At 45.8% G+C, this 23,697-nt stretch overlaps 1 protein-coding gene across 2 annotated transcripts; it reads left to right on the top strand.

Annotated features, from left to right (window-relative positions):
- Positions 1–8,568: 8,568 nt before the first annotated feature.
- Positions 8,569–23,619, top strand: CASP8 (caspase 8). 2 transcript variants are annotated; one of them, XM_048869658.2, is made up of 9 exons: positions 8,569–8,779; positions 12,280–12,662; positions 14,889–14,994; positions 15,373–15,511; positions 15,611–15,661; positions 17,452–17,519; positions 20,338–20,473; positions 21,433–21,934; positions 22,797–23,619. In XM_048869658.2, exons 2-9 carry the CDS (start codon positions 12,358–12,360, stop codon positions 22,930–22,932), a joined length of 1,443 nt encoding a protein of 480 aa, XP_048725615.1. In that variant the 5' UTR covers positions 8,569–8,779; positions 12,280–12,357; the 3' UTR covers positions 22,933–23,619. The 2 variants fall into 2 exon arrangements, with proteins under 2 accessions (XP_048725615.1, XP_048725616.1); XM_048869659.2 differs by lacking the exon at positions 8,569–8,779 and adding an exon at positions 10,631–10,771.
- Positions 23,620–23,697: the final 78 nt, after the last annotated feature.

The raw sequence follows: 23,697 nt of genomic DNA on the forward strand, positions 1-23,697 counted from the left end.
GCAAATGGGACACCATTAACTTAGGCTTGAATAAAGACTAGGAGTGGATGTGTCATTACACAAAGTAAAACTATTTCCCCATGTTTATTTTTCCCCCTACTGTTCCTCACATGTTCTTGTCAAGTGCTGGAAATGGCCCATCTTGATTATCACTACGAAAGGTTTTTTTTTCTCCCCCCTGCTCTCCTGCTGGTAATAGCTCACCTTAAGTGATCACTCTCATTACAGTGTATATAGTAACACCCATTGTTTCATGTTCTCTGTGTATATAAAATCTTCCTACTGTATTTTCCACTGCATGCATCCAATGAGGTGGGTTTTAGCCCACGAAAGCTTATGCTCAAATAAATGTGTTTGTCTCTAAAGTGCCACAAGTACTCCTGTTCTTTTTGCGGATACAGACTAACACGGCTGCTACTCTGAAACCTGAACTAGTTGAATAAACTGAAATGAAGAAAATATTCTCTCTGCACTTATAGAAGATTCAAATTTGTTTAGCACTTTAAAAAAAATCTATTTGTATCCACCCAGACAGTGACCAAGAAACAGGATGATGATGCTATAACAGTTTGCACTTCTCTAGCTTCTTACATGTGAAGAGTTCAATGTGCTTTACAAGCATTAATTAATTCAGCTTCACAGCCCCAGGATCCACAGGTTTGTGACCAAATGTAAAAGTTGAGGCACTCATTTTTGATTTTCCCTGACTCCCTCCAATCTCTGTGTAGTATAGTTTGTAGACTGGAATAGGCATTTGTCTTTTCTAGAGCCAGATCTCTCAGTGACTCTTGCATGTCTCTCTGGCTCTGCAAGTACAGGCAACCCCTTATGGGCAGCAGGGAGACATCCACTTTGAGTCCTGGATCACAATAAATAAGTACTTGCTTTTACCTAGCCTTTGCCTCTGTTGTGTGTGTTTTCCCCTGCTTTCCTTGCTTGAGGTGACTGCAGTGGGTCGCAGAGGAAGGGTCCAGAGTTGTCCTTTCCAATGTTTGATTCTTTGGTCATTGAAGACAATGGTGCACTGCACTGTATGTGTGTGTGTATATATATATATATATATACAGATATATATATATATCTGTCTTCATCAAATCTCCTCCCCTTCCAGTGATGACTCCTGTCATGTTCTCCCCTTTATGTCGTTAAAGAGTTAATTCTAACATTCCTGTAAGATAGCATAGTGTTATCCCTATTTGAAGATGGGGAAACTGAAGCACAGAGAGGTTAAGTGTTCTGGGGTGTTAAGGTGGTGTTAAATGTTACGGGGTTAAGTGGATAAGTTATAAAATCAGCTTCTGTGGATAATGTCTTGCTTATCTCAAGTACTGAGAAATGTGTGCTCTTGTATCAGAGTAGGATCAGCTTTCAATCACCCTTCTATGGCTAAAAGAAAAGGAGTACTTGTGGCACCTTAGAGACTAACCAATTTATTTGAGCATGAGCTTTCGTGAGCTACAGCTCACTTCATCGGATGCATACCGTGGAAACTGCAGCAGACATTATATACACACAGAGATCATGAAACCATACCTCCTCCCACCCCACTGTCCTGCTGGTAATAGCTTATCTAAAGTGATCATCAAGTTGGGCCATTTCCAGCACAAATCCAGGTTTTCTCACCCTGCACCCCCCCCCACAAACTCACTCTCCTGCTGGTAATAGCCCATCCAAAGTGACAACTCTCTTCACAATGTGCATGATAATCAAGTTGGGCCATTTCCTGCACAAATCCAGGTTCTCTCACCCCCTCACCCCCCTCCAGAAACCACACACACAAACTCACTCTCCTGCTGGTAATAGCTCATCCAAAGTGACCACTCTCCCTACAATGTGCATGGTAATCAAGGTGGGCCATGTCCAGCACAAATCCAGGCTTTCTCACCCCCCCCCCTTTTTCCCAGGGACACACACACACACACACACACACAAACTCACTCTCCTGTTGGCAATAGCTCATCCAAACTGACCACTCTCCAAGTTTAAATCCAAGTTTAACCAGAACGTCTGGGGGGGGGGGGGGGTAGGAAAAAACAAGGGGAAATAGGCTACCTTGCATAATGACTTAGCCACTCCCAGTCTCTATTTAAGTCTAAATTAATAGTATCCAATTTGCAAATGAATTCTAATTCAGCAGTTTCTCGCTGGAGTCTGGATTTGAAGTTTTTTTGTTTTAAGATAGCGACCTTCATGTCTGTGATTGCGTGACCAGAGAGATTGAAGTGTTCTCCGACTGGTTTATGAATGTTATAATTCTTGACATCTGATTTGTGTCCATTTATTCTTTTACGTAGAGACTGTCCAGTTTGACCAATGTAAATGGCAGAGGGGCATTGCTGGCACATGATGGCATATATCACATTGGTGGATGTGCAGGTGAACGAGCCTCTGATAGTGTGGCTGATGTTATTAGGCCCTGTGATGATGTCCCCTGAATAGATATGTGGGCACAGTTGGCAACGGGCTTTGTTGCAAGGATAAGTTCCTGGGTTAGTGGTTCTGTTGTGTGGTATGTGGTTGTTGGTGAGTATTTGCTTCAGGTTGCGGGGCTGTCTGTAGGCAAGGTGTGACGAAGTGGGACTGTTCTTAATGTTTCCTCTGAATAGTGTGGGGGTGCCTCAGTTTCCCCCAGGCAGTTCTTAAGTATCTAGGGGGTGGAGTAAGGGTGTATGATCATTGCAGAGCCCTAGAGGGCAGGTGTGTGCAGGGGTCTGGACACAGAGAATGGCCGACACCCTGTTTCCTGGCCACTGATGGCCTGGGCCCTTCCCCCCCTGCAAGGTGAGAGCTGAAGGGTTGGAGAACAAAGGAATCAGGTGACCACCTGGCCCGGGAAAGGAACAAAGCCCAGAGGAGGAGGGGCTGGAGGGAGTTTCAGTTTGGGGCTGGCTGGGACATGGAGTGAAGTGCAGACGTGGTTGTCTGGCTCACTACCCCCCAAAATGGACCCAGCTGAGGGGTCCCGTTCTCTGCACCTGCAAGCTCTGTGTTAGACCATGTTCCTGTCGTCTAATAAACCTTCTGTTTTACTGGCTGGCTGAGAGTCACGTCTGACTGCGAAGTTGGGGTGCAGGACCCTCTGGCTTCCCCAGGACCCCGCCTGAGCGGACTCGCTGGGGGAAGCGCACGGAGGGGCAGAGGATGCTGAATGCTCCGAGGTCAGACCCAGGAAGGTGGAAGCTGTGTGAGCTGTGTGTCCTGAAGACAGGCTGCTCACAGAAAGGCGACTGCCCCAGAGTCCTGACTGGCTTCATGGGGAGCAGTTCCAGAGCATCGCCCAGGGACTCCGTGACACAAGGACTGGCCTGTCTCCCAAGATTTGTGAGAGTGTTGGGTCATCCTTTAGGATAGGTTGTAGATCCTTAATAATGCGTTGGAGGGGTTTTAGTTGGGGGCTGAAGGTGACGGCTAGTGGCGTTCTGTTATTTTCTTTGTTAGGCCTGTCCTGTAGTAGGTGACTTCTGGGAACTCTTCTGGCTCTATCAATCTGTTTCTTCACTTCCGCAGGTGGGTATTGTAGTTGTAAGAAAGCTTGACAGAGATCTTGTAGGTGTTTGTCTCTGTCTGAGGGGTTGGAGCAAATGCGGTTGTATCGCAGAGCTTGGCTGTAGACGATGGATCGTGTGGTGTGGTCAGGGTGAAAGCTGGAGGCATGTAGGTAGGAATAGCGGTCAGTTGGTTTCCGGTATAGCGTGGTGTTTATGTGACCATTGTTTATTAGCACTGTAGTGTCCAGGAAGTGGATCTCTTGTGTGGACTGGACCAGGCTGAGGCTGATGGTGGGATGGAAGTTGTTGAAATCATGGTGGAATTCCTCAAGGGCTGCTTTTCCATGGGTCCAGATGATGAAGATGTCATCAATATAGCACAAGTAGAGTAGGGGCTTTAGGGGACGAGAGCTGAAGAAGCGTTGTTCTAAATCAGCCATAAAAATGTTGGCATACTGTGGGGCCATGAGGGTACTCCCATTTTTATGGCTGATTTAGAACAACGATCAATAAATCAGAACTATGCGGTACAAACATTCAAATTAACATGAAGTTGGCTAAGCCTGTTGAAAAGAAATACTGCGTAGTTGGATTCTTTTTATTTATCTTTAAGGCTTTAGGGTTCACACTGGGAGGGGTGACACACACACCCCTACCTCCCCCCCACACACACACATAGGGGGAGAGGTGACACACCCCACTCCTGTACACCTCTCTCACACAGGGCGGGTGACTGATTGAACTGACCCTCCCTGCCCAGCACTCTCCACCCTCCATGCCTGGCTGGGCCCCTAGGACAGCCTCTTCTGGTACCTGGTGCTGCATCTTCCCGAGGGGGGTGGAGGTGGCATGCTGGGTCACGTGCCCCCGCCCCTTCCCTATTTCTGCCAGGATTCACACAAGAACATGGCCAGGTACAGCCTTTCAGCACTGTGCAGTAGGGAAGGGACGGGAGCTGCTTCCAGCCCTGGGGTGGGGAGGGACACACTCCACCGCGGGAGAAATGGAGGAGCAGCGGGGCTGGGGTTTAAAGGGACAAAGCCGGGAGAAGACTGCAAGGGGGGAGCATGTAAAGGGCTGATGGGTGGGCAGCAGAGGTGACATGTAACTGGCTGGCACCTGCCCGCACTCACCAGTCATTGCAGCTGACAGCAGCCCAGCCAGAGCCAGCATGCAGTGGGGACTGTGCTGATGGACCAGCAGGAGGAGCAGCCAGCCCCGTGTGCTGCACCTTTGCTCCACCACCAGCCTTGCACACTCACCCCCATCATCAGTCACTGGACCCCCTACCCACAACCACTGGTGGGCAGGCAGCTGGCGAGTAGGGATCCGCCAGCAGCAGGACCCACCAGTACTGATGGGGAGTTGGGGGAAGAGACAGAAAATACAGGACAATTTGCCCGTTTTTAAGAAAAAGTTGGGACACCTGCAGGAGGGCTTAAATATGGGACTGTCCCTTTAAAAATGGGACATCTGGTCACCCTAGCTATGTTACAGAAAGGAGCGGTATGTCTTAGAGTAATGGGCTATGGAAGGGGCTATGATTATGCCATAGTTATAAGCAACTAGTGACCTGTTGGACTCTAACATTTGATTATTTATTAAAACATTTATCAATCATTGACTAATCCTTTATAAATAGTTTATAAATGGAACCTTAATATAATGTGTGACTAAGAGAATAGTGTCATGATGCTTTTAAATTAAACATTCTTTTCTATTCCTAAAGATAAGGTTAAATTGTGAAGTTTCTGCAGGTTCGCCTTGTCTCTCCTATACTTTGAGTTCCTATGCAAATTCTTCAGATTGGACTACAACAGCTGCACATGACACTTACCTGATACTTACTCAGCATATTCTTTCAGCTGCAGTTGTCTGTAATGTGGATGCTGCTGGAAAGCGGGAAATGCTGCGATTAAGTGAGGTAGGAACCGTTAGTTGTTCTGTAATAAAAGCAACGGAACAGCAGTGAGATTTATCTTGAATTTTATTTGCTACTTCTGAGACCATGGTTTTAGGTGATTTACTCCCCAATGTATGTGAACTGTTCTTGAAAGTTCTACAGTTTGCCTGCTGCCCAAACCAAAAAGAATATAATCCCTTGGTATTACTAGATATGGCAAGTATCAGACTTCAGGTTTGTCTGTGTAACTCCTAAGACTGTGGTCAAGATTCTCAGGATAGCTAGTGATTTTGGTGCCTCAATTTTTGGGGGTCCAATTCAAGAAACCTTAAAGAGATTTGAGTCACCTTCCAAAAATCAGACCCCTTTAAAAGTGCCTCAAACTGAGCACGCCAATCATTAGTCATGTTTGAAAATCTTAGCCTCTCAGATATTAAACTATAGTTTAAAAAAACAAAAACAAAAAAAATAACTCGACCTTCTGGGCCAAACTCAGCCCTGCTGTTAGCAGCAGGCCAGCAGCAACTCCATTGGACTCCGTGCCGAAAACTTAATTGGCATTAATGTGTGTGTGTGTACCTGCTAATACCAGGGTTCAATCTGGGCCTCTATATTTTGAGTTAATTGAATTAGGGGTCTAAAAATGTGGAAACAGGAAAATAGAAGTTTCAATGCAGATATCTGAAATGTTATTGGTTCATACCACTGCATGTGTGGCTTTGTATTTTTCTAAGGGAGAGGCATAGTGGAGCTGAGGGGCAATTCTTTGCTATTTGCTGGTAGGCCTGGTCATTTCTGTTACTCTTTCTAAAATTGAGTGCTTTGCTCACCTCACAGCAGAGATTCACCAAAATCTGGCTATGTTCATGCAACCAGGAGCATGCTTGGAAAAGGATTTATTCTGGTTAGTGGCCATGACAAAGGCAGAAGAATGTTCACTGTGTTTGCAGCTTAGCGATCAGAATAAAATGGAAGGATTAATAAACACTGAACTGTACTTGAACAGAATTGCCTCTGTTATCTGGGAGTCAACTGGTGACTCAAGGGCTAGAGAGGACGAAGAAAACCAACCGAAGGGGTTGTGGGAAAGCACTGGCAGACTCCCAGGGCCTGAGTCCACACAGTGAAACAATAGGGCTTGAACCCTGGTTCCTGTTTTGGAATTAGGCTCAGACCCTCCACCCCCGTGAGGTCCTAAAACCTTGGGTCTGAGCCGCAATCCAAGACATTTGTGTGTAGCCAGAAGGGAGGGTAGCATCTGAGCCTGAGTCTCAGCCTGGGCTTGCATTGCAGTGTAGACATACTCTCAGATATTATGATGATAGGCAGCAGTGTAGATAGATAGATACGTGTTACCAATAATCATACTGAACAGAAAAGTTTTTGTGTGTGTCCTAAATACTTTTGAGTAGAAAATTCTGCTTCATTGCTTTGTTTGGGAAGTCCCTAAATTTCATTCATGGGCTTCCCCCTGATCTTTTTCTCTTGCAGTAAAGCAACTACTCACCATGACACCACTTTGGGAATTTCCCCACCCAATATGCTATTTTAAGTTCCACAGATTTTCTGTAGGTAGAAAGCTTTTTCCAGGCAGCACCTTTATCCCCGCCTTGACCTGAATCTTCCTTTACTTACACTGGTTTTACATCAGTGGATTTGCACTTGATTTACACAGCAGTATGTGATTACAGAATTAATGCAAAAGCTGCTCTTCCCTTGGGACTTGTGTTCACTAGAAAATTAGGAGTTAACAAAATGTTAAATGTGACTTTGCAATCAGTCAGACTAGCCCAAGCCTAAAACCCAGATTTGAAGATATCCCACACCTGATATGCCTAAAGTGACTTTGTCTATGTTTTTCACCTGATATAATAGGATCTTCTTTTGGGACACCTGGGATGTCCTAGCTTTTTTTTTATTATTACATCTATAAAAAAACATTTGTCTTTGATCATGTAAAATGCTTGTTTGAGATATAATGCTATTCTGAGTAGAATTTTCTCTGTATTTACAAGGAACAAACAGTCCAGTGGAATGAGTGTTCACTGTGATGAACAGTTTTTTGAAGGCAGAAAAATGCCAAATAAGTGTGGATGCTATCAAAGATGTTCATTAGCTCAGAAGGAATGTTAACAACACTCAGTGAGTGTTTCTTGATAGAAATAGAGGGCTGGAAGGGACCTTGAGAAGTCATCAAGTCCAGCCCCGGCATTGAGGCAGGACCATGTAAACCTTAGTGGCTCTCAACCTTTCCAGATACTGTACCCCTTTCAGGAGTCTGATTTGTCTTGTGTGCCCCCAGGTTTCACCTCACTTAAAAACTACTTAAAAATATAAAGAGTCACAGCACACTAGTACTGAAACATTGCTTACTTTCTAACTTAATTAGAAGTATATAATTATAAAATAAATCAACTGGAATATACATATTGTACTTACATTTCAGTATATAGAGCAGTATAAACAAGTCATTGTATGAAATTTTAGTTTGTATTGATTTTGCTAGTGCTCTTTATGTAGCCTGTTGAAAACTAGGCAATATCTAGATGAATTGATGTACCCTCTAGAAGACCTCTGCATAGCCCCCGGGGTACATGTATTCTTGGTTGAGAACTACTGTCTTAGACTGTCCCTGACCGGTGTTTTTCCCATCTGTTCTTAAACACTTCCAAAGATGGCGATTCCACAACCTCCCTTGGAAGCCTATTCCAGAGTTTAACTATCCTTCTAGTTTTTCCTAATAGCTAATTATCTGCTGCAGATTAAACCTTTTACTTCGTGTCCTACCTCCAGTGGACTTGTAGAACAACTAATCACAGTCCTCTTTGTAACAGTCCTTAACATATCTGAAGACTGTTCAGCTCATTCAGACACGAAAAGTTATTGGGAAAAAAAAGCCACTCCCCTGTGGACTATGCACGTCACTGCTGTTGAGTCAGAAGCTGGCTATAATGGCACCAGCACACATTTAAAACAACCTGCCAAAACTGTGCACTTTTGAGTGTGCCACAGCCCTAAAACAGATACCCCTAAACTGCCCTTGTTTATGATTTTGAAAATATGGTGAAATGGCACAGAAGCGTGTTAGGATTTCCGGGTGCTGTATCTTTCGGGGGTGGAGGTAGGGAAGGAAATGACACTACAAGGCTCTGGCTCCCCAGTGCCACGCCCCTTAAAACATACTGCTCAAGCAATGTGGTTACAAGAATAAACATGCATCTTAATGCATAACACTTCCCATCAGGCGACCAGGAAGTCTTGAGTTAAATTGTGTGTATGCTGCTTGCCTTCACACGAAAAGGTGGCTGAGTTACCACTAACTTTAAAAGCAGCCTGGAGAACTGATTGCAGCGAAGACCGTGAGGTGGGACAACTTTGTAGTTAAAACGTAAGTACCAAGTATCTCAGGAACTGGCTTTAGGACGGTTGGTATCCTTTCAAAGGTGACTCATGCTGCCTGTGAATATACAGCTGTCATTTTAGTAAGGTACCTCTTTCTCAGATTGCTCACAAGCAATTTTGTTCTAGCCTAAAAAGCCACACATTGCCAGCTATTTCTGAAATATTTGTACTTTTTATTAATCTTAGCGTAATATTTTTTATTAATATTTTAAGCTAAATCATGAGGTCTTTCTCCCAGTTCTCACTAACTCTGGTGAATACTCATTAACATCAGTGGGAGTGTGCGTGAATAAGGACTGGACTGATTGCTTGTGTTTCAAGGAACAAAGGACAACTGTATAAAAATAGGGGCAGAATTTATTTTTAAGGGACAGCAGCATATAATATTCTGCTTGTAGTGCAAAGATCTGAAATACAGAAATTTTACATGTGTAGCAGCAATCTGCTTGGTACTGTACAGACACACAGGATGCCGTACAAACTAAAAATCATCTATTTGTTTATATCCTGCAAAGTATTACTATTATCATTTATTATTTGTGTTACCATGGCCCCTAGGATCCCCTGGTGCTAGCTGCTGTACAATTACAGAAAGAAAAGCTGATCCCTGTCCTAAAGAGCTCACAATCTAATCTTTTTTGGCAACACAGAAGCTTCTATAGTGATATGGGAAATAAGACACTAGGCATCAAATAAGGGGATGTTCCTTTAAGATACGGAACAGATGGTTTCATCAGTAAGGAGTACGACTCTGACTCAGCAAAGCATTTAAGCCATGTGCTTAACTTTAAGTACATGCTTAAATCCACCCCCAGGACTAACTAAGGAGTTTGATATTTGCCATATGGGGTCTAATCCATTTTACTGCAGAAGAAAGACAGTCATCAAAAGTTGATGATAAGCACTAGGTACAGTTGGGGTTCTCAAACTGGGGGTTGGGACCCCTCAGGAGGGTCACAAGGTTTTTACATTGGGGGGGGGGGTCCACAAGCTGTCAGCCTCTACCCCAAACCTTGCTTTGCCTCCAGCATTTATAATGGTGTTAAATATATGTAAAAGTATTTTTAATTTATAAGGGGCGAGGGCCACTCAGAGGCTTGTTATGTGAAACGGGTCACCAGTACAAAAGTTTGAGAGTCACTGGGATACAGCTTGCTGTAAACTGACCTGATATGCAACTCCATTTTAACCCTGTTCTTCAGTGAAAAAAATGCTTCATTGTTGTTGATTTTCTCAAGGTGAAAAGACATACTTGGCTTCTTTATTGGGGGGGGGGGGCTGAAAACCTTGGGCAGTTAAATCCTCCCCACCCCCTTTGTTGTTTTAAATGAGAAATTCAGATATTTTTAACCCTGTAACTCCGGAAGAGTGGAGGATTATTGAGTTTATAGTCGCTCTTAAATGCAAATGCCCGAGAAACACTTGCTACGTCTTTGTTAATGCTCCAATACTTTTTTTATTGAGGGGGGGAAGAAAAAAAAATCACGCTATACATTTGCTCCGTGTTTAATTTGTAATGAAAGAGGTGCTGGGGCTCAAGCTATGAACTACCAAGCCTAGAGGTGAACGGCCAGGCCGAGCGATGCCGGGGCTCAGCCCTGGCACAAATTAAGCTCTGCAGCGGAGCCACCGCCCCCAGCCAGGCGGGAACTCCGCGTTCCCCCTACTGCCAAGCGTAACAGCCCACCCAGCGCACACGGCAGCCCGGGGCAGGGGGTGTGCGGCCAGATGAACCCCGCGCCTCCTTTCAGGCCGCACCCAGCCGCTCCCACCGCCCAGCCAGTGCTTCACGTGGGCCCGGGGGCTGAGCCCAGTCACGTCTTTCTCTGCCAACCAAGCCCTGCCCCCCTGCAATGGGCTGGGCTTGGGTTCAAAGGCAGGGCCGCTTCCCTTTTATTTTTTTTGGCCTGCCGAGGCCCGGCTGGCAGAACGCCCCCATTTCGCACGGCGGCGCCGCCGGCATGAACGTGCGGGGCGGGTGAGGCGCTGAGGGGGGAGATTTTTAGACGGCCGAGGGCGCCGTGGCGGCGTCTCCGCCTGGGGGGGTCGGCGGGGGGCGGGGGAGGGCGCGCGGGCTGCGCCCCCGCCTGGGCCTGCAGCGGGACAGCGCCCCCCTTGCTCGGGCGGGCCGGGCGCGCGGCTTCCGGGCCCTGCGGGCGGCGCTCCCGGGGCGGGGTATCGTTGTCCGGCGGCCTGGCGAGAGGCTCTTCCAGCTCAGCGCGGCCTAGTGCCCGGAGCCCTGTAGCGGGGGGCGCAGGCTGGTGACCCTGGCGCTGCTGCCGGCCTCTGGGGCAAGGCCCCGTGTCGCCCCGTGCCTCAGTGTCCCCCGCTGTACAATGGGGATAATGGATCACCCCCCCCCCCCCGTGAAGTGCTTTAGAGGTGCCCCAGTGGAAGTGCTGCCTAAGGGCCAGGGCCCAGGGCTCATGCTGTCAGGGGACCGGGTGGGGGGGTGCACCTCTTTCAGATTACACCCAGAGGTGGTGTTTCCTGGCCCTCCCCTGCCTTGTCCCCAAAGGGCTGGGGTCAGCAGTAAGGGAGTGAAATAGTGCGGGCGGCACCCGCTGGCCAACTTTCTAATGGCCAAAACCCAACACCCTTGCCCCCCTGCCATTCCAACCCCCCCCACACACACACCCCCGCTCTTCCCCACCCTCTCGCATTTTCACTCACTGGGGTAGGGGTTGGAGTGCAAGGGGGGGGGGTGAGGGGCCCCAGAGTGGGGCTGAGGCGTTTGGGGTGCAGGAGGGGCTCTGGGCTGGGGCCCAGCATGCAGGAGGGGGCTCAGGGCTGGGGTTGGGGGTGTAGGGGGGGGTCAGGATCTGCAAGGGCATTTAGGAGGGGGGGGGTTCCAACCTGCGGCTGGGGGTTGGGGTGCAGGAGAAGGTTTGGCCTGCATGCTCTGACTGGGTAGCGCTTACCACTGGCAGCTCCCAGTCGGCGGCATAGCTGGGCTAAGGTAGGTTCCCTCTGCCTACCCTGGCTCTGCGCTGCTCCCAGAAGTGGCCAGCATGTCCGGTTCCTAGGCGGAGGTGTGGACAGGAGGCTCTGCGCAGTGCCCATGCCCGCCGATGCTGTCCCCGCAGTTCCTGGCCAGTGGGAGCTGTGGAGTCAGCACTGGGGGTGGGGGCAGCATGTGGAGCTTCCCTGATCACCCCTGCATCTAGGGGCTGCAGAGACATGCCAGCCGCTTCCGGGAGCTGTGCAGAAGTCAATTGAGATTTATCACTGACTTCAGTGGGTATAGAATGTCAAGCCCTTGAGGGTCCATTTTCTCCAGCAGCCCAAGTATTGGCCGTTGCCAGATGCAGGTACTCAACTAAGGTAGATGACCCACTGGTATGCAATCCTAATGCTAGAATGAATAAAGGCATGGCAGATCCAAGGGACAAATTAAAAAAAATATCAATAGGTACAAAGTTTACTATGAGACTGTTTGCAAATTGCTGCCATACCAGATCCATGCAGTTGTTTTCTTCTTCACAGTCTAAACAGAGGCCACTTAGGACCCTTCTTTCCTTTTATCTACGACTGAAATAAACTTTTGTCAGCTGTCTGAAGAAGATGGACTTCCACAAGCTCCTCTACACTATCAGTGAGGCTCTGGCCACAGAAGACCTGGTGGCTCTGAAGTTTCTAAGCCTTGAACACATCCCACTGCGGAAGCAGGAAGGCATCCGTGATCCTGAGGCCTTATTCCTAGCACTTGAGGAAAAGGGCATGATGGAGGAAGACAATCTGTCCTTCTTAAAGGAGCTGCTGTTCAGGATAAACCGCATAGACCTCCTAACTGATAAACTGAGCTCCAGCAGAGAGGAGATGGAGAGGGAGCTTCAAATTCCAGGGAGGGCCAAGGTATCTCAGTTCAGGTGGGTAGCTCTGTATTGTATTGGTGGGGGATCTAATGCCTTATGAAAAATTAAGTATAAATTATGTTAATGATTTGCACGTGATTTGTACCTGTGGTTTGTCTATAAGTGCTCTCTGAGGGCCTCAGCCTCCTCCCAACGAAATGAATGGAAGTTTTGCAATTGATTTTAATGGGAGCCACATTAAGTCTGCAAAACAGTTAAGCAGTCCCTTTGCATAATGTGTATAAATAAATTGCTACCTTAATGTGCATGTTAATGTACAGTAAATGTATGTGAGTCTGACACTGATGTAACTTAAACAACTTGCAAATAATAAATGAAAGAGTAAATTGCGCATTCCTTTAAATAGTAGATGGGAAACAGTAATTCATCCCAGGGGAGGGGTGAGATTCTCAGACCCATTAAGTCTGCATTTGCATTGTTCTAGCAGGGCAAAGCAGATTTACATGTGGCATAAGTGACCATCTGAGGATTCTCCTAGAATGGGGGGAAATCCCTGGATGAGCTTGACTTGCATGCCCTTGTGTCCAGATGCTAGAATGACTGTTGGTGACAGTCAGAATATAGAGCAGCCTTGAGGCTGCCCTACTTTATATTAGGGGTCAGGCCGTCACAAATTGGCACTAGGACCAAGAGCTGCAAAAGCGGTAAAAATCTTTGCACTATTGCCTTCTCAGCTCTGCCATGTTTTACTCAGGATCTGGCTGCAGCTGTTTATTTAAATTGGAGGATTACATAGTATTAGTGCTCAGACTAGAGAGCATCCTGTTTTCAGAAAACCAAACTCCTGGTCTGGATAAGTGACATTAAACACTTTAGGGCCCAGTTCTGTACAATGTTTCAATTGGAGTTGTGGGTGTGTCCGGCCTGAGCCTGAAAATGAAAACCAGCATCTTTGTTTCCTAATTAAACAAATTCCTCTTCTCAGCAGGCTGGAATTTAAGGGGAGTGCACTTGGCTGATATAAATGGCTCTCCTTGATGTGGAGCATGGGGAGTAACTGCTGTAAGGTCGGATTTACAAGGAAACTGAGGCAGGAGGCCTGTATTCATTGTCTGTTTAGTTAGGACAGTTCAGTACACCCCTGATTCAAGAGCCGGTTGGGTTAGATTAGCTGCTTGCTCCTAAGAGAAGGGTATCATGCGCAGAATATACAGCAGCTGTCTGCCTCCCATACTGATATTAGACTGCATTTCAGACTACCTTTTCAGACAGTGAAAAGCACCATTCCTTAAAGGCCCCCACGTGACTTCTGCCCAGCTCTGGTTTTGAGTTTGCCATCCATCCTTATTGCTCATTGACTGAGTGGAGACTGCTGTACAGTAGTCCCTGGGTGCGGTCTGAGATAACCTGCACACAATGCAAATCCATCCTTCCTTCCATTCCCTTCCCTCTCACCAATGTGTGTGCTTCTGTCCTGAGGCTTCAGTAAAGGCGGATGCCCTTCTCTATCAGCATCTGCCTTTAACGTTGCCTGTCAGTAGTTCAGTGGCATCCTGTAAAGCTGTTTAATGATCCCAGATGTTTAGAGATCCATACTTGCTTTTGGTGCATCTGCAAGTTACATTGTCTCTGCAGTGCTGCAGGACAAACTTTGGATTTTGTTCTATGAATTTGATTAAAATACATGCATACACACACCTCACAGCTCAAATGTGAATGGTCCCAGTTTGAGGTTTTTCAGCCCCATTGAGGGTCTTGATGCTGACTGTAAGTTAGACCTGGAACAAAGCATCTCTGGGGGCTTTCACCTGCCAGTATAAATATGACTGCAGTGTAAACTGATCCGCTATGTCTCAGTGTATTTATCATAGACTATAGCAGGTTAGGAACTTGGGGAGTTACTGGTAAGTGATGAAAACTGAGAAAAAGCATTGACTAATAACTGAACTGTAAAAGCCATCAGCCCATATTGGGTTTTAGTTGGGCAGCTCAACTTAGTTTTTAAAAACTAACTCATTTTGGCTGCATAAAAAGAACCATGTTTGAATTCTATGTTGTCCTGGGACCAAGTGAAGTTAAAAAAAATCAATTTCCTTTGTGTTAACATTTGTGTCTGTGTGGAAAAAATACATTTTGTGTGTGTGTATATCATACAATTTTCACATTTTGTGCCATGTATGCTTCTAGTGAGCTCTCAGTAGTTTGCCAGCACAATATTAAATTAAGCTAGGATACCAACTCGTTCATACTGAGCGAAGCAACTCCCTGTTTTCCCACTAGGTACCTGCTCTTCCAGCTCTCAGAAAACATAACATCAGATGAGTTGAAATCTTTGAAGTTTCTTCTGATGAAAGAGCTTCCAAAGTGCAAGCTGGACAATGAGATGGTAAGAATTGTTTCATTGCTTTTAGCGGATCCAGAAGTTGTTTAAGGTGTAGTGGGAGAACAGGACTTCTTTGGGAATGGCCATCCTATGTTTCCACATCTTAACACCACTTCCCTTACCCCCACCTCCAGTAAGAAATATTTCTAGCTAGGGACTAGATAGCTTATTTGCTTCATTATTATTAATCATGTTTATTACTGCAGTGTCCAGACTGCGGCCCTGTTGTGCTAGATACTGTATAAACAAAGTAAGTAGTAGACAGTTCTCTGCCCTGAGGAGCTTATAATCTAAATAGATAAGATAGAGATAGTAGAATGCAGAATGTGGAGGGAAAGTAAATTCTATCTCTAACAGGAAATTGACTTTCTAATTGCCCAGACGCTGATCAGTGTTTTCATTGAGATGGAGAAGAAGGGACTACTGGCAGAAGAAAACCTAGAAACCCTCAAGACTATTTGTGAGAAAATTGACAAAAGCCTTCTGAAGAAAATTGAAGAGTATGAATCAGAGCGAAATGGTAAAAATGGCCTTTTCCACATCAATTACTTTTGAATTGACACATCAGTTTAATGTGCTAAGCATCTATAGCTAAACAATGGATTTCTTTTGTATGCAGTGGAAATGTACATCACAGAAGGACATGGAGGCCAAACAGGAGTCTCTGAAGGTAACTGACACAGATTAGCTTCCAAAGAGATGCCATTTAGAACTTTCTTAATGCATTTTCACCTCTTTTTCCCACATCCATCACATTCCTTTTAATCCATCTACTTGTCTTGTCTCACCTTTATATATAGTGAGCTCTATTTACACCTCTACTCCAATATAACATGACCCGATATAACACGAATTCGGATATAACGCGGTAATGCAGCGCTCGGGGGGGGGGGGGGGGGGGCGGGGCTGCGCGCTCTGGTGGATCAAAGCAATTTCAATATAACGCAGTTTCACCTATAACGCAGTAAGAATTTTTTTGCTCCTGAGGACAATGTTATATCAGGGTAGAGGTGTATTTGACCATGTCTAACCAAACGCACTGTTTTAAAGCCCCTTATTTTTCATAGTTACTCTAGTGAGATTTTTTTTTTTAAAAAAAAGCTCTTTATTGCAATGAATAGGCAAGGAGTATCAGAGATGCCTACTGTCTCTAGCAGGTATTTTATTTTACGTGCAGGCTGTAGTCCTGCCTCAGGCCCAATGAACATAGATCCATGTGCTGTCTCATTGACTTCACTAAGATGCTGCACAGATGCAGGGACTGTATATGATCAGATACTGATGCAGGCTCTGGGCCCCAAGGAGTGCAAGGAAAGAAATGATCTATTTAATACCAGTGTATCTAGTTAAGGACTCTAAGAAGTCTTTACCTCCCCAGCCAACTATGTGGCCTAGTGGATAGAGCACTGTACTGGGACTTGAGTGATCTCTGTTCTAATACCCACTCTGCCTGTGGCCTGCTGTGTGACCTTGGGCAACTCTGTAAAGTGGGGGATAATGATAATGATCTCCTTTTAAAAAAGTATTTTGTGATCTATAGCTGAAGAACACTAGCTGCCAGGGAGATATTATTTTTCACTCTATACATTTTTTTGGTGGTGGCACACTGAAACTTCCAAAATCCATTCCTGGAGGCAGGGAGATTTTAATATTTCATACACCAACAAACTTGAGCAAGTGGGCTGATATCATAGAGAAACTGGTGTTTGCCAGAAAGGGAGGGAGTACTATGGATACAGTAGTCAGGGTCTGTGCAGAAAGGCCATGTGATTTTAAAGCTACTCGCTTACAAGCACTTTAAAAGTGCTTTCACCATTATGCACCAAAATAGGAAAGGACTCGGGAGCCATTCTTGAGGCATGGTGAAAGCACTTACAAGTTTAAAGCCACTCACTGACAAGTTTGTAAGTGCTTTCAGCCATTCTTGAGGCATAGAAAATTCATGCTTTACCTGTACAGTATTTGGCTTTTGTCAGTACAGTAGATAGGGCAGTTGAAATTCCTATTGGATAAATAGCTTTACCAGTTCAGTATTTGGCTTGTCAGCACAGTTGTGAGAGTGGATGAAAAACCAATTAGATAAAAAGCTATTATCCTAGCAGCTTACCTTGATACACAAGAAGCAAAGCGTTAGGGGCCTGCTCCTGCTCCCAGTGAATTCATTGAGCAGTTTTGTATTTTTTTTTTCCCCCAGTTGGCACAGGATCGATTCCTGTGTCATTTTACTCCAGTTCAGCTACTCTGAAACACAACACTTTTTGCAACCCCCACACACCTTACTGAAGCCAGGGGATAGCATTTACTCATTGTACTTGCATTGCTGCTAACAGCCATTACACACATGTCTCAAGAGCAGACTCGTGGACCTTTTAAAGTAACAATTTCCCAGCTTTCCCAGATGATAAAATATTATGCTTTACCTAGTTCTATGCCTCATTGTCTCTTTCTGGATTATTTTAGTCCAGGACAGCCTTTGGCCATCTCAGACTGCATCGGATTCTCCAGGCATCGATGAAGAAATCCAGCAGGTAAATCAGGATTAAAAGTTACTTTATGGGATCTGGCTGTATGTAGGATATTGTTGTGTTGGGCAGATGGTGGGCAGTGAGAGTATCAAGCAGCAGACAGATCTGTCTGTTTATGAAAACAAAACCCTACAAGCTTGTGGCAACAGAGGGTAGCCTTTCAATGATTGGCATGAGCTGGAAATTTTGATGTGAGTTTTGTTTGGTCTGTGCAGAGAGGCTGTCTATGAGGTGGAAACATGTCACTTATGGGATATTTGTTCTTCTTAAGCCATGTCAGTTGGGGCACAGGCAGAATGTGGCACAGCTATTAAGCTTCAGCAATCTGTTATTAGAAAGTCTTTTGTTTCACGGGGTAGCTAGAAGGGGCCCATTTCTTGAACAGAGGATAGGGCAGAGTGAGTTAACACTGATAAGCAGTGCCAGAGAGCTGAGTGGCTCTGTGCTAGGGTTGGATGGTTGGGTTTTTCTTTTAAACAAAGATGAATATTTTGATCTGCAGCTATCCTGCTAGATGCTAAATATCTCATCCTGACCCCCAGCCCATTTGATGCTTCCAAATATTGCCATTCATTATAAGAACAGAATGCTAGAGTTTTACAGTGATGGCAGCTCTATAAGGCCCTGTTTCTCTACTTCACTATCAGCCTCTCCAGGCACCATACAGGAGCTGCTGTTGCACTGGTCTCTCTCCTCATTTGTTACTCACGGGTGACCTTGCCTGTGGAGGTGGTGCATTGTTGTTGCTGGAGGCTCCAGGACTGGTCTCCGTCCTTCAGCTCAGGGCACCAGTCTCAGGTGGAACATGGTGGTGGATCAGTTTCTCCTGTCAATTTTATTTTATTTAAAAAAATTTGTTTTCATTTTTGTGCAGTTGTGACTTCTAATCTTCCTCCTCCTCTGCCCCTGGATCTAGTGAATGGCAGTGTGGTGGTTTCAGCCACCTTGCCTCCCTCCTGGAGTCCTCTGCCCCTGCTCTGGCAGGGCAAAGCTGTCCTGTAAACACCCAGTTTTAAATCTAAGCAGTGGTCCTCTCTCTGAAAAAGCGTTTGCAGGCTCTACAGCGGGTGGGGGGGGGGAATGCCCTGCCTGGTCCCCCCATCTGACCCTTGCGCTGCTCGGGCCCAGGCCCTACCCTGCCCTCAGGAGGCACAACTCCAACGCAGAAATGTTCGGTGAGGCGCTTCTGAGGGAGAGTATAAGGACAAGGAGGAAGCTATTGGGCCGGTGCCAGGGGTAATCCCTGCAACAGAGCTGGGCTGGAAGGGGAAAAAACCCTGAGAGGATCCAGTCCCTGCCAGGTGTGTGGGGGCTCCTACACAGCTCCCCTTCCTCTGGCTGTGAATTGGGGGATTCTCAACCTTAATCGTATCATGGGTATTTTTAGTAAAAGTCAGGGACAAGTTGCAGGCAATAAAAAATTCACAGAAGCCCAGGACCTGTCCCTGACGCTTACCAGAAATACCCTGAGGAGGTGGGGAGGCAAAGAGCTTTGCTGGGGCTTGCAATGGGGTGTCCAAAGCTGAAGGGTGGCACCTCAGCCTAGCCCTGGAGCCTCCAGAAATAACACTGAATCACCCCCAAATGCCATAGGGAGGGGCATGAGCTTTGAGTAATGAATGAGGAGAGAAGCTGCTAACAGAGAAAAAAATTCAGGTAATAAAATTTCTCCTTTAGCTGTAAACCCTGCAGTTCCACTTCTGCACTAACATTCCCTTCTGCTCTTGGCCAAATAGCCCTGTCTCTGCCTGTCCCCCTGCTGTGGGTCCCTGGCCGAGGCAGGAAGGTTTAGGAGTACTGGGGGAAAGGGAGAGCATAGGTGTGAGAGTGAAGATCACGAGACACAGCCATGTGAGGGGAGCAGGAAGGGGTTGGGCTGCATGTAGAACGGGGTGAACATTGTCAGGAGGTGGCCATGGAAGGTGCTGGAGGCAGAATTAAGGCAGAGGGGGATGTAATGCAGTAGAGTGGGGAAGGGCCTGGATGCTGGAGCAGAAGGGAGCTGTGTGATGGGGGAGAGTCAGGGGCATGCAGGATATGATTGAGGAGAAGGAGTATCGGGAGTGGCTCTAATAGGGGAAGATACTAAGGGATGGTGGGGAGAGATCCAAAGGTGAGATCTCACAGGAGGTGGGGAGAGAATCTAGGAGAATGTGGATGGCAGGAGACTGAACTGGACAGAGAGAGTGGGAGCGAGGAGCAGGGTGGGGGAGAGATTTATAGGGTGGAAAAAATTAAATGTAAAGTGGAGAAGAGCAGAGTCAGTGAAAGGCTGAGGGGAAGGAAATGGGCAGGTACAAGCAAAAGCAATCAGACGGAAAAACAAGGGAGACAACGGTCAGGATGAAGAATGGGTGTGAAGTGAGCAGTGAGGGAATGTTTGGAGGAGTAACTGAGGGGGATGGTGAGGCCTGTACATCAGACAGTGGGGAAGGAGCGGTTTGTGTGAGGATAAGGATAGGTGAGATGGAGCAAGAATGTGAGGAGAGAAGGTGGTGGTTGAGGTTGGCGGAAGAGAGACCCCGCAGTGCCCCTAAGTTATGACACTTGCAGCCATGGTGACTAAGTAGCTGATGGAGCATCCTGGCCTCAGCACACCCCCTACACCAAGGAGGGAAGCAGGTGGCACAGAGCCTGCAACAAGAGACGTTGGTGTAGGGAGAATCGTTGGCTCCCCATTAGTGCAGCTCTTCAGCTGCTGTGCACTGGAACTGGGCATTAGGCTGAACCCATTGAACGTGCAGCAGGAGTATATGAAATGTGAATGACTGGTTGCTGCAGTGCAGGTTGTGGGTTGTTGTTCATCTGTTTTCCCAAACAGCCTGACATGTACAAAATGAGCAGCCAGCCCCGTGGAATCTGCCTGATCCTGAACAATCATGACTTTACAAAAGCAAGATCAGAGGTGCCTAAACTTCAAAACATAAAAGACCGGAACGGAACAGATGCCGATGCAGGTACAGCAAGGACTAGAAAAATTCAGATACAGTTTGCATATCTATAAACTCCAGGGAAATTGGAGTAATATGAGAGAGGGGAAGAGGTCTGGCCTACTGTATGAAATTTATTTAACTAGTTATCACAGCGTTCACTGTCAAACTGAGATGGGATATATCAGGTGGGGTTCCACAGTGGTCTGTCCTGGATCTAGTACTATTTAATATTTTCATTAACAAGTTGGATGATGGAATAGAGAGTACTACTGTAAAATCTGTGGCTGACACCAAGCTAGGAGGGGTTGCCAGCACTTTGGAGGACAGGATTAGAATTCACAATGATCTTGATAAAATGTAAAATTGTTTTGGAATCAGTAAGATGAAATTCAATAATGACAAGTGCACTTATGAAGGCAAAATCCAATGCCTAAATACAAAATGGGGAATAATTGGCTAGGCAGCCGTAATATAGAAGGAGATCTGGGGATTATACTGCATCACAAATTTAATGAGTCAACAATGTGATGCTATTGGGGAAAAAAAGCAAATGTCATTCTGGGATGTATTAGCAGGAAGGTTGTAGATAAGACATAGGAGGTGATCTGTTCTGGTAGGGTTTCAGCTGGAGCACTGTGTCCAGTTCTGGGCACCACACTTCAAGAAAGATGTTATTTGCAAATTTTGTAAGTATGCTCTCTCCTGTATCATGCAAGTTGTTAATGAAAATATTGACAATATTAGATCACTGCTGTTCAGGCCCTTAGATCCTTCTTTTCCTCTCTCCTGCTCATTGCTGTGGTAGCTGAGATAAATTCCCAGTCTGAAAACATAAGTAATGGGGGTGGGGAGGTGGAATTAAATGTATAAGGGTGGGGGAAAAAAGCATGAGCCTAATTCTCTTTAGTGACTGATTAATTTATTTAGTAAAAGTTACAAAATGTCCCGTCCCCCCCCAATTGCCCCTTCTGTTTACTTTCCAGCGGCTTTGAAAAAGGTCTTTACCAAACTTCACTTTGAGATAGCAGAGCACAAAGACCTCACTGCACAGGAAATCCGTCACACAGCGCACTTGTACAGGAGCATGGACCACCGGGACCGGGACTGCTTTGTTTGCTGCATCCTCTCCCATGGTGATAAAGGCATCGTATTTGGTACCGATGGGCAGGAAACATCTATCCAGGAACTAACCACTTCTTTTACTGGCATGAACTGCCCCTCACTTGCTGGAAAACCAAAAGTGTTCTTCATTCAGGCCTGCCAAGGGGACACATTCCAGAAAGGGGTACATATAGAAACAGATTCTACAGAGCTGGATTCTTCTGTAGAGGCAGATGCAAGATTTCAGCTGGAGTGCATTCCAGATGAGGCAGACTTCCTGCTTGGAATGGCCACCATGAAGGATTTTGTGTCCTACAGAAGCACAACCCAGGGCACTTGGTATATACAATCACTGTGCGAGCACTTGGAGAAGAGCTGTCCACGGTTAGTACAACTTATTTCAATCTCCTATAGCTACAGCTATCTTATTCATAAAAGCTTTAACACTGATTTGTGTATGTACATACATTTTGTCACCTCTTCATTCTTAGCTTTACACCTTGTCTGTACAAAATTGCACTGTTGAATTTAAGCTGTGATTTAGTTAAATAGGTGCAAATAGCTCTGCAGATACCCTTACCGACATCAGTTTTTAAACTGACAAGTTAAACCAGTGCTAGCTTCTTGTGTAGACAAGGCTTTATACAAGTGGTGCAATTAGTGGGGTGCTTGGGTGTTCTCTGCACACATCTGCCTCACCTGGAGTGATTGTAGGCAGAGTACCCCACAACCCTCATTGATAGAGGTGTTGTGTAAATCTGAGGATGAAGCAGTGACACACATGTAGAATATAAAATCCTATTACAACTGTTCTGTAATTACGGTCTCCTATATAAGGGAGTTGCATCCCATTCAGGTATCTGTGAATATCTGTATGGAGGTGGGGATGGTAGCATGTTCCTACACACCCATGTATTTGTACACACAGAGACAGGTCTCGCTCTGTATAAAATAATAGAGAGAATCTCACGCACACACTGCTCCTACATACATACAAAGAGAAAGACCTGAATAGGGTCCAACTCACTTTTTTAGAAGACAGCAATTACAGATCAGGCACTGTAAGTTGTTCAGTGTAGCATAATAAAGGTAAATCCATTATTTGGTCGTTACACAGAGCGAGCACTGCTGGCTTTGATATGGGATAATGTAGTAGCATCTTTAAGCAATCAAAAGGTGTTAGTGGACAGCAGGTTAGGTGAACCCCTTTGCTGTTGCTAATGCTGAGATTCTCATTTTTTGGCAGAGGAGAGGATATTCTCTCGATCCTGACAGCCGTGAACCGGGAGGTGAGCAGGAAGAATGACAGGCTGAACCAAGGGAAGCAGATGCCACAGCCCAGTTTCACACTCAGGAAAAAACTCATCTTCCCCATCAATTGAACAGGGAACTGTAGTCACCCCAACTTGAAATCTGCTATGGGAAAGCCTGCGTCAGTTCTGGGCTTTTGTTTGTTACAAAATTACAGCTTTCAGTATGTGCTCTCAGGGTGGGAACAAACATACCTTTTTTTGAAATGTAGCTTTCCAGAGAGCAGGCTATTTCATTAAAGTGTTCACTTTTTGTAGTCTGCCAGAATTGTGAGTACAGCCAGGTTGCTGGACAGCTCAATGTTTCTCAGTGACCGGTCCGTGGACCAGCACCAGTCCCTGATATCTCCCTGACACAGTTTAGGAAGGGAGGAAGCCAGTCCCTGGTATCAGAAAGGTTGAGAAACACTGCTGTAGATGATAGCAGGTATTAATATAGAGGCACTTTTTCAAATGATGTATTTTTCAGGGAGAACTATCTACCAAATTTGGAAAACAAGATACTGACTAACTTAGAATCAAGTTTAGGGTTGTGCACACATGTAGTTTATGATCAGCTTGTACAAAAGTAAAAAGTAAGTTTCAGAAAATTTTCTCTCCCTGAAAATAATTATACAAATTTTAGTCCAACAGGATAGATTGAAGAAAAAAATTGAAAGTATATGGCAAGGGCTTACACCAGAAGTGCCTTTTCAAAGCACTGATGGTGAGGCAGGTTAATAGTAACTTCTTTTCTTAATAAAGTGTCCATTAGACTTATTCAGCTTCTGTTCTCAATAAATCTAACTCTCCGCTTCCACACACTGCTCTCCAGTAGAGCCAGTCAGACAGTGGCAG

Source organism: Caretta caretta, chromosome 11 (genome assembly GCF_965140235.1).
Source record: "Caretta caretta isolate rCarCar2 chromosome 11, rCarCar1.hap1, whole genome shotgun sequence".
Lineage (NCBI taxonomy): Eukaryota > Metazoa > Chordata > Testudines > Cheloniidae > Caretta > Caretta caretta.

Excerpts from the sequence above, each read along its gene's own strand:
- CASP8 (XM_048869658.2), top strand. The coding sequence starts at position 12,358 with ATGGACTTCCACAAGCTCCTCTACACTATCAGTGAGGCTCTGGCCACA. Across the intron at positions 12,663-14,888 it reads GCCAAGGTATCTCAGTTCAG|GTACCTGCTCTTCCAGCTCT; the intron begins GTGGGTAGCTCT and ends TTTTCCCACTAG. Across the intron at positions 15,662-17,451 it reads CCAAACAGGAGTCTCTGAAG|TCCAGGACAGCCTTTGGCCA; the intron begins GTAACTGACACA and ends GGATTATTTTAG.